The sequence below is a fragment of the Sminthopsis crassicaudata genome, chromosome 5 (assembly GCF_048593235.1).
Source record: "Sminthopsis crassicaudata isolate SCR6 chromosome 5, ASM4859323v1, whole genome shotgun sequence".
NCBI classification, from domain to species: Eukaryota; Metazoa; Chordata; class Mammalia; order Dasyuromorphia; family Dasyuridae; genus Sminthopsis; species Sminthopsis crassicaudata.
The window spans coordinates 34,187,572-34,198,033 of record NC_133621.1 but is presented as its reverse complement, the minus strand read 5'-3'; the positions used below and the strand labels follow the sequence as shown (position 1 = coordinate 34,198,033).

Sequence of the window (10,462 nt, the reverse complement as noted above, 5' to 3'; positions counted from 1 at the left end):
GAAGAGGGTTCACATTAAACCCAGAAGAAAGATGCTCCCATAAAAGGGATAGGAGGTAGTATCAGGAAGCACTAACCCCACAGCATTCACTCTCCTGTTTACTGAGGAAAGAAAGAATAGCAAGAAGCCTCAAGGTGTCAGTGTCCAGTGTGAAAGGCTTCAGGGGTCAAGGCAGAGAGAGAGAGCCATGTCCATCATGGAAATAGAAAGAAGGAGGAGGAGGGTGGAAGCAGGAAGTAAGGGCCAAGGGTGAAGCCGCATTGTGAGTTATGGACGTTCTCTGGGCCACCATTGAGAATTGTGTGGTAGAGAATCTCAAATCGCCATCCTAGGAGCACAGTTAAGGACTGTTTCTGCCTGTGTGAGGCCATCTTTTGTTCAGATTGACTATAAAAATGGACCTTAATGGCCTGAATGGTTTTGTGTCCCTCTAAGAAGTGAATAGTTAATTCTTTATAGTACAAACAAGGTGCACACGAGGAGAGGAGAGGAAACAGATGGACCATGAACTGTGGTGACTGCATTAGCACCCTGGAGATCTTAGAATCACCTGGAGTCAGGATAAGCAAAAGTCTTTATTCTTGGTCTTTAGTGGTAGAAGTGAAGAGAGTAGACGTGTAGGATCTCTGACCTCACCTCCTCGTCTCTCTCCCCAAAGTGACCCTGGCTCGTCTCACTGCACCTCCTAGTCCCTCTCACAATTCTCTGTATACACCAAACGATTGGGCCAGCAGAGGATAGTGGGAAGGGCCATTTTCTAAGCATATTCCTATAGGGTATTGTCCAATCAGTAATTAGCCTCAAGTGCTCGATTGTCCGACCCCAGTGCATTGACTCAGAGTTTTAGCCCTTTACAATGAATAAATAAATAATTGAGGGCAACAGGATAGCGGCCATCCTATATTTTAAGAACTGTGATGGGAAAGAGTGGTCTCAATGTCCAGAGCCAGAAGTAATGGGTGAAGACTGCTGAGAAGCATTGAGCTCCAAGTGAAGCAAAACTTCCCAACAGGAAGCCACTGCAAAGGGGGCTGGCTACCCTGGGAGGGCATGAGTCCCCCTCATCTACAATTTTCAAAGCAAGGCGGTATCACCCCTAATGAGTAATGTAGAAGCAATTTGTAGCCAGGGAGATGACAAATAACCCTGTCACACTGAAGTTTGGAATAGGGTCTCCTCCACCCATAGGACTATGTCAGGTCCAAGGACAAAGCTGAATGATTCAAACCCTGCCTTTATCTCCTGGCCACTTTTTTCTGGAAGTATTGATGAGGACAGAAGACAATCCACTCTAAATATTTGTAAAGTGTCTGTTGTGTGCCAGGCACTGTTCGAAGTGCTGGGGATTCAGTACAGCAGAGAGTGGAAAGAGAAATATCCAGTCACTCACCAGTGAGATGATTAGTGGCTCCTTGACTCTTAGACTCCCCTCTTCTCCTTAGATAACATTTAGGGTTTCAGAAAGTGGTGAGCTTTAAACAAAATCATTCTCATACATCAGGCATATATTAGTTAGAATTTGAAACTATAGTGGTTATTGCTTGTTAGAAAGGTGAAGCTGAATCTTAAGATTAAATTAAACCAGTCTGACAGTTTGCCTCCCAAAAGACTTTCTGAACTTTGTAGACAAATTGTAGGCCCGTCTTTCTTTAGTTTTGCTTATATAGAATTATCTTTGAGGCGTGGTCACACTGATTTTCTAAATTGACATACCATGTGGCGCTCAGCCCATGTGTTACTGAAAGTTTTTGTGTGGGGTTTGTAAATGTAACAAAATCGTATCCCACTGTTCTTGTTTTTAGGTTTTATCTCCCGCTAAAGTATGTGGGCTTATCACAGAATCGGAAACTGTCCGAAGGCTCCGTTTGCTGATCACCAATAAAGATTTTTCTTTCAAAGCTGGCCAATGGTGAGTTGCTTTGGCTTTTTTCACATGGTGCATGGAAGGGCAGATTCCATCATTGCCTAGGGGGAAGGGATCCAGAGCTTTGATTCTGTTGCCATAGGGAACTACTTCATGAGGAGGCTATCTGGTATCCGTGTACCCTGGCAATTGCTCTGCAATTTCTGGTTTGAGAAGTGAAGTCACTTAGTCCACACCTGTCCGTGCGCCCATCCACTCAGTAGCCACCCTGTTATACATCTGTTGGATTTTGTTCAGTGGTAGCTTTCGGCCCATGGCTTATGCAGAGAAGGAATACTTTTAAGATGTCCATTTTTCTGATTTATAATAATCAGTGGGGAGTTTTATCTTCTTAAGTTTCAGTTAAAAAGTAGTTTTACCAACTCATGTAGGTATGGATAGTTGAACTGTAAGACAATTCTAGAAGTAGTATCTGAGGCTATCAGGATGTGAGTGAATCTTTGTTTTAAAGCATTTCTTTTCTCCTGTTTCTTCTCTCCCACACTGTTCAGTCATTTCAGACCTTTTGTGACCCCATTTGGGGTTTTCTTGGCAAAGATACTGGACTGATTTGCTATTTCCTTCTCTAGCTATCTTACAAATGAGGAGACTGAGGCAAATGGAGTGAAGTCACTTACCCAGGTTCACACAGATAGTGTCTTCTTGACTTCAGACCTGACACTGATATGTTAGATATCACTTAGCTGCCCCCTTTTTCCCCTCCCACAATCTTATTAGAAGAAGGAAAAAAAAGAAAACACTTGTAGTCTATTTAGCCTGTCACTTCTCTTGCAAGAGGTAAGCAGGTGTCAAGGTTGGAGAGCGTTCTTAGGTCTTTCATAAGTTGTTCATTTTAGCAGTGTTGTTGTTCTAGCAAAAATGGTTCTCCTGCTTCTGCTCTCTTCACTCTGCATTAATTCATAACAAGTCTTCAGGTTTCTCTGCAGCTGTCCTCATCATTTTTTGTAATAGATAAAGAATATCTTGTGATGTGTTCAGCCATTCCCCAACTCCTTAGTTTCTGGTTCTTTTGTCACCACCACGGAGAGCTGCAATAAATATTGTTACACATAGATTTCTTGGGCCTCAGTACTACTTCTCTGGTCAGCTTAGCTGTATCTGGGATCTATACCGATAAACTAGGTAGAACATCTCCCAGCACTTCTCTCACCATCCTCTGCACTCATTTATCCATTCACTAACCCTTCAGCCCATCCATCATTTACAATTTTGGAATAAGGCTTGCGAGCCCTGTGGTATAGCCCAAATTCTGATTCTCAGCATTGGAGGCTTCCATTTTTCTCTGATGACTTGCCAGAGGGCTGGGCTTCAGCCCCTTCTCTGGGAGTTTTCACTTCTCTGGGAGGTTGTGACCGGTTCAGGGTCACCCAACCAGGATATGTCCTGTCTTCTTGGCTCCATGACCAGCTCTGGCCACTGTGCCTCACAGCCTTTTGGAGACCCTTCACTCCAACAGGCAGCATCAGCCCCAGGAAGGGAGCTGCCAGCAGAATTCAGGGCACTCGCTAGTTTGGTTAGAAATGGTGTGTCACTGGGCCGGGGCTAAACTCACTGAGTGGACGAGATTACACGCAGCCACGTGCAGCAGACTGTCAGCTCCCATGGCCAAGAGCAAGCACTCAAATACTTCTCCCCCTGGTCTTTTCATTTTGTCTGGGTCCCCCCTCATCAGAGGGGATGCACTTCATGTTACCAATACTTCCCAGTTCATCTGGATACGGACAACAAGTCATCAGTGTGTCTCCTAAGGATAGTCAGGACATTGATGGCCTTCCTACCCAGATGTCTGCCCCACCATTCCTCTGAAAGGCCTTGAATTCAAGTAAATCCATAAATGTGCTGTTTTTACAGGGAGGGTGGCTACTTTTCAAGGTCACGTCAATTTTTAAGCATTTCTTGATTTGTTGATCATGATTGGATTTTACAGGCGTGACTTGGCTAATTTTGGCACGGTCCATCTGAAAATAAGTTTTGTTAGAATTGGAGACGTGTGAGAATAATAAGAGTTAGCGCTCATGTTAAGTAGTTTGCCTTTGAATTTAGAAATAGAAAACAAGATGCTGATTGCAACAATTTGCGTTTCTGAAGCAATTTACTGTAATCTTTGCACATGTTCGGTGATACATATTAAATTCTTGGTGGCTGTTTCGAGGAGGGGTAGGGTATAGAAAATATATTTACCCTTCAAGAATTGTTCAACAGTTATTACACTGAAGATTAGAAGCTTTAATTATAATGACTCTCTTTGCATTTTTCCTTCTGTGGCACTGTTCTGTCCTAGTCTGCTTGATGTGGCGGCAGCATCTCAACAGCCTCCCTCAGACTTGCTGCCAGCCGTCAGACCACTTTTCCCAAGTTATAAATGCATACATATTGGGTTCGGGCTGTCATGGTCAAGCTGTTTATAACCATTTACCAAATCTATTCATCTGAGCAGGAAGAAAGGCTACCATCTCGTTGCTGTTTTACAGAAATAAATTCCCATTCGTATTCTCAACCCATGTAGAATTAGCTAGCGAGTGCTTATAACGGTGTTGACACATGTCTGGCTCAGTACTCACATACTGGAGTGCAGATGAATTTCTGGGAGAGAAATAGGAATCAGTAATGAGTTAGCTATTTTGTTACTCTTATAGGCCATCTCCTAATCATGCCCATTTATGAGAGGAGTGTTTTTAAGCAAAGAATTCTTAATTTCCTTTTTTCCCATTCACCAGAGATTGGGATTGGGATGTTATTTTTTAATCCCCGTGGGAGTCTTTTAGTGAATATTTGGAGAATTCTTCATTATCAGACCTCGGACTTGTTACTCTTACATTCTTTGGATCTTAAACTATGATGTCCACTCATCCCCCTCATCAGACATCAGATGTTCATTAAGAGGATGAAGATGGTTAAAAGAACAAGCTGTACATTCATAAACTTTGAAAGGCAGCTGTCAGAGAAGAGCTCCCCGAGTGTAGCTATAGTCTTTAGAGAAGGGTCTGCTTTCTTTTTCAGAGATGGGAGCCCCCAGGCCATCTGGAGGCCTTAAGGGAGCACTCACTGGAGGCAGGACTAGAACACAGGATCTCTGTGTTAGAGGTAAACCTAGTAAGTCTACTTACTTGTTAGAAGTGAGGCTGAGCTGAGATCCCCGGGGGGTCTAGGATTCTGCCTCAGACTCTTAACTATCCTATCACTTTTGTCACCTGCAAAACCATCAAAATTCTCTCTTTCTGTTGGCCTCCAAGAATTCCATGGGGTTTACTGTTAGCTCTTCTGGAACCTGCCTCTCCCTGTGGGGTGAGGTGGAAAACCGTGGGGAAAAGGCCACCTGAGTATGAACTCTGGCTCCTGAGCTTTAGACAAGGCCATCTCTTGGGGTGCACAGGGACAGTAGAGCAAAGGAGATATTGGGGAGTCCCTGCTGGTCTGGTGGTTTTCCCATCCTTGGAACCACTGAAGACATTAGCAGGGCTGTGACAAAATTGATTCTGGCCCCTGAGTGAAGGAGGGGCTGATGAGCGAGATACCGCTGTGGTCCACCCAGTCCGGGCTCTGATCGTATTCCAGAGAGAAGTAATGAGGACCTGAGTAGTGTGGGCAAGTGGTCAGGGTGGGCGCTGGAGAAAGCAGACTGGTTACGATTTTAGACCCGGCTGTTGTGATTACAGCCATGTTGTCAGCAGGAAGAGGGGGGGATGCCGGTGTGGTCCGAGGCGCCTGCGGAAGCCCGGGCAGAGATCCTGCGGAGCATTAGAACTGGAGGCAGCCCCCTGGATCCCTGATGATAGTGAGGATCCTGCTGTGGTACTGGGCGACCCTTAGTCCTACTGCACAAAATGCTTCCCCACCTGTTAGCTTATTTGTCCTCCCAGCAATGCCCTCAGTGTCACTGAGAAGAGAAGACCCTGAGCTTCCCTTACAGAAGTCTCTTTTCCAATGGCAGCTAACTTGGGGAAGGCAGGACTTAGGAGTCAGATTGAGGACAGGAAGAAAACTCGGGGTGGTCTGCTCTGAGCACCTCCCTTGTACAGAGGGTGACTGACCCAGGGTCACAGTAGGACAGCTTGGATGTAGAAGGAGGAAAACTGTGTGGAAGGGGGAAGGAGGTTATATGGGTAGCATTAGGAAGACTAGACTGGGGACCTTGGGAGACAAGTGAAAGAGTTTTCTCTCGTTTTGTGGGTTCGGAGCTGGCCCTGGGCAGGAAAAAGTCCTCCAGAGTTCATTTTTGGCACCTTCCATTTCCACTTGTCCTGATCTGTTAGAGGCTGTTGATTAAGGCCTCCCCATTCACCTTGGTTATGATGTGCATTTAGTTGGATCATTTTCTGCAAATGTACGTTTTTCATCCCAAGTCCAAAGGGGTCCTGGTCTGGAAAGGCAGTTTTGTCCTTTATAGGCCATCAGGCCAGACCCTGCCTTGAAAGCACTGGCAAGCACCCCGGAGCCTGGCCCTGGACACCTCTGGGAGCGTCTGGTCAGCAGAGGGCGCTGCAGGGCAGGCCATAAGCCAGCACAGCCTCCCTAGCTATTTGACCTGGGAATGGACAATGGACACTGTTAATTAGTGGCAGTTAATCCCTAACCATTTCATTACCCAAAGTAAGGAAGATTATTTAGGAATAGAAAACCACAGGGTGAGAAATAGTGGTTTAAAGTTAGAGTACCACTAGCCTTAGGGCATTTAAAAACCAGCAAGGAAATACACCTAAAAGATGGGGAGATTAGACTGACTTTTCTGGTTGGGAGGAGCCCCTGGTGCCTTAGATCTTGTTTCCCAGGAGACCGGGATTCGGCAGTTTTCAGGACTAATTATTTTTCCTTAATGTTTTGAAAAGGTTTTTGTCTCTATTGGCCAGAGTGTTCTGAAAGGTTTTACATTTAGTTTTGAAATGTGAGGAATCCTGAAATATGGCAGTGCGAAAAATGGAGGAGGAACGATTGTGTAGAACATACTATTGTGATAAAGCAGCAGCAGGAGAAATGAGATGGGATTTCAAGAATCTTTGTCTGGCACTTTGTTTTAGCAAATACTGCTCAATGGCTTTTTTTTTTTTTTTTTTCCCCATTAAGAATTAAAATCATACATTTTATTTGCTTTTCCACTTTAGGGTTGATTTCTTTATTCCTGATGTTCCTGTGGTTGGTGGATTCTCGATTTGTTCAAGCCCGAGCCTGTTAAAACAAGAAAGTGCTTTGGAATTAGCAGTGAAATATACCAACCATGCTCCCTCTCTCTGGGTCCATACCAAGGTAGGGGCATTGTGCACTTGACATCCCCTTATGGCTGTCTGCACTTGAGGATCTAGATTTAGTTCACTTTCCCTACTCAAGAAATCGAAACTCCAGTGAAGAGTCAGTCCATCATTAGACTGTGTTTTTTATATACTTTTAAGCATTTTTTCTGAGAAGCATTTCTTGTTGCTTCATTAAGCTTTGTCTCTTCCTTTCTGTTCTGGCATTTTAATCTTTCAACTGTGTTCTCTATCTTTATGGATTCCCCAATGAATTCCTTGGTATTCTTTATGGGATTAAAACTTCTGAACCAATTTTTCTTATCATTCCATTTGTAAAATTTGTAAAATTTGCTTCATTCTTCCTTATTTCGGTTTTATTTTACTCTTAGAAGTATCACCTCACTGGAGAAGTAATGGAATGGAAGCACTACCCTTTCGTAGAAATTAACCTGTGTTCCAAATCGCCCTCTCCCCTCTGTCCTCTACTGTTTTTGTCCCCATTTCTGCCCCTCTATGTAATTTTGGCTTCCGCCTTGAACCTTCATTTCTACTCCTATCTGCAGTAGTCTTATTTCATTTCTCTTTACATCTTTACTTGTGTATAGTTTTTGTTTTTGTTTTTTTTAACTTTGTGTTATTTTCATTTCCTTTATCTGAAGGTCTTTATACTGACCATTTCCTTAATTTGCTATAGAAGCTATTAAATTTAGTAATGGTATATCTTGAAATTTGAAGTGGAGGTTTTCATTCTGCAGGCAGTCTGTGGATTTACTTCGATGTTTGTCTTCTTTTTTGCTTTTAGAAGTTTGGAGCAACCTTATTTGTGTGTATGTGTTTTAACATGATGTATTTCTCTGGGACATCTCTTGATATTCTGGCTTGTTTAGAGATCACATATCCTTTTTTTCATGCTTTTGCCATTTTTTCTTTAGACAGTTTTTCCTCTACTTCACTATTTTTTGTTTCATTTCTGTTAATCCCCCCCCTTTTTTTTTTTTTTTTTTTTTTTTTTTGCTTCTTTGGAGAAATATACTTTAGATTCACTTCTCCCTCTCCCCCCAATTTTCTAATTGAGGGTTTGTTTTTTGGTTTGTTTGTTTTTTAATTTATTAATGAAAACTTTAATTTCTCATTAATTCCTAATTTCTTAGGAATTTCATTTCTCTTTTGAATATTCTGGAATGTCTTGCTCCGTGCTTGCTTATAATTCTTTGTTTCATCAGATATTGGTTCATTTTCCTTTGTCTTCTAGTATTAAGATTTAAGATTTTGTTGAAGGTTGAATGCTCATCTTTGCAGTTTTGGGATTCTCTCAGTTCATTTATCTGCTGTGTTTTTAATGGATTTCCTTCCCCTTGAAGTCTTATCTTCTTTCCCTCTTATCCCCCCCATTACCCACTTTCTGACTCCCCTTTGCTTGTGGATACACTCCCAGAACTAAGCTGCAGAGCAACCTTAGCCTTTTTCCATAATGGGGGATTTTAGGGTTTGACAGTCTTGGTCTCCGCCTTTAGTCTCTGGGAGACAAACTCAATGGCTGAATTTCAGATGTGGTGAAGTCATTCATGCTTATCTGCTATCTCAGTTCCTCCTCTGCCCTTGTGCTCCTCTGGCTGAGCTGTATTAGCATCTGCTAATTTTTTGCCAAATTCAGGAAAGGCTTTGCTGACAAAATCTATGCAGGTTAGCTATCTCCAAACCAGGGAAAAATTGCTTTGATTGTTCTCCTTCTCCCTTCCCTCCTGGTATGTGGTTGGGCAAAACCAGTGTCTCTGCTTGTTGTGTGGCGGGGTGTGCGAGCGCAGTGGGCCTGGCATCAGCTCCTGGGCCCTGGTGGAGGGGAGCGTAGAGGCTGGTGAATTGCTGAATGAGCTGCTTAAGGATTTGCATTCTCCTGAGTTAACTCAAGCATTTCACCTTGTTTGGCTTCTCTTTTTTGGTCCTGTGGACTCTACTATTGTTCATATCCAGCACATAATTGCTCTTTTCAGAAATTTTCTGAAGTTAGTGGGAATGGGCTCCAGTTTCTAGGCTACCATCTTGGTAGTCATTTTTTCCTTTAATATGGAAAGAGGTAAGGGGGCAGTTAAATGGCTCTTTTGGATAGAGCACCGATCATGAAGCCAGGAGGATCTGAGTTCAAATCCAGCCTTAGTCACTTAACACTTCTTAGCTGTGTGACCCTGGTAAAGTCACTTAACTCCAATTGCCTCACTAAAAGTGAGTGTGTGTGTGTGTGTGTGTGTGTGTGTGTGTGTGCGCGCGCAATCAGCTTCTGTTGAACTAGCATCCAAATAGTCAGAAAGCCCACATCCCTGTCTTTGTATTCTCTTACAGTGATAATCCATATTCATAAATGGGATAGTGTATATACTTGGAAAGATTCTGTTCAGCACAGTTTTAGTGTTAAAATATATCAGAATGTATTCCATTTTATTTAAAACAATAATGGGGGGCAGCTAGGTGGCACAGTGGATAGAGCACCAGCCCTGATGTCAGGAGGAACTGAGTTCAAATCTGGCCTCAGACACTTAACACTTCCTACTGTGTGACCCTGGGCAAGTCACTTAACCCCAATTGCCTCAGCAAAAAAACAAAACAAAACAATAATATGGTAACTGTTACCTCAAAATGTCAATTAATCTGAACTCATTTGCTAGTTATTCTAAATAGATTGTTATATATGATAATTTTCACGTCACTCATGGGGTATTTGAATGTAAGGAGATCCCAGTTTATTGAACAGATTGAGTTTTATACTTGGAATTCATTTCACCACAGAAACCATGTTTTGTTTTGTTTTGTAAATTGTGCTTTGTTTTAATCTGCAATATACTAAGTAGCAGAAAACTCAGCCATCCTGTGTAGGATTCTCTTTTGGGAAGCTGGGTCCCAGGTTCCAGTTTGAGATGCCAGGAACACCTTCCCCCCACTTACTGGCATCAGTGGGCTCAAGGATATCTGGTCTGTACCATTTTCCCTCCTTACCTTGAGAATCTGGGAGCCTTTTAGCTCAGAGCCACCAGTGGTTCTTGGGACAGACTTCCAACAGGGTGAGGGCTTTAGATCTGGAGGAGGGGCTGAGAATCCAGGGAAATAGGGGTAAAGAGCCCTGCAGATCTGGGCTTTCCTGATGGCATCTCCTGGGGGTCATTGCAGTCCAGCAGATTTTCTTGTTGCCTGGAACTGCCAAGATTGGCCCACCGACCTTCCTTTTCATATACACCTGTTGTTTCTCATTAGTGCATCCTTCCTTCATTGGCTCTGGGGGGGTTTCTGAGGAATGTAGGACCTTTATAAGATTTTCTTTTCT

At 43.2% G+C, this 10,462-nt stretch overlaps 1 protein-coding gene across 5 annotated transcripts in view; it reads left to right on the top strand.

Annotated features, from left to right (window-relative positions):
* The window catches only part of OXNAD1 (oxidoreductase NAD binding domain containing 1), a 45,260-nt gene that overhangs the window by 16,743 nt on the left and 18,055 nt on the right, over positions 1 to 10,462 (top strand). For all 5 annotated transcript variants that reach the window (XM_074270112.1, XM_074270111.1, XM_074270109.1 and 2 more), the window contains 2 exons: positions 1,803 to 1,909; positions 7,024 to 7,165. In XM_074270112.1, coding sequence (XP_074126213.1) covers positions 1,803 to 1,909; positions 7,024 to 7,165 — 249 coding nt within the window. The remainder of the gene's footprint in view (positions 1 to 1,802; positions 1,910 to 7,023; positions 7,166 to 10,462) is intronic.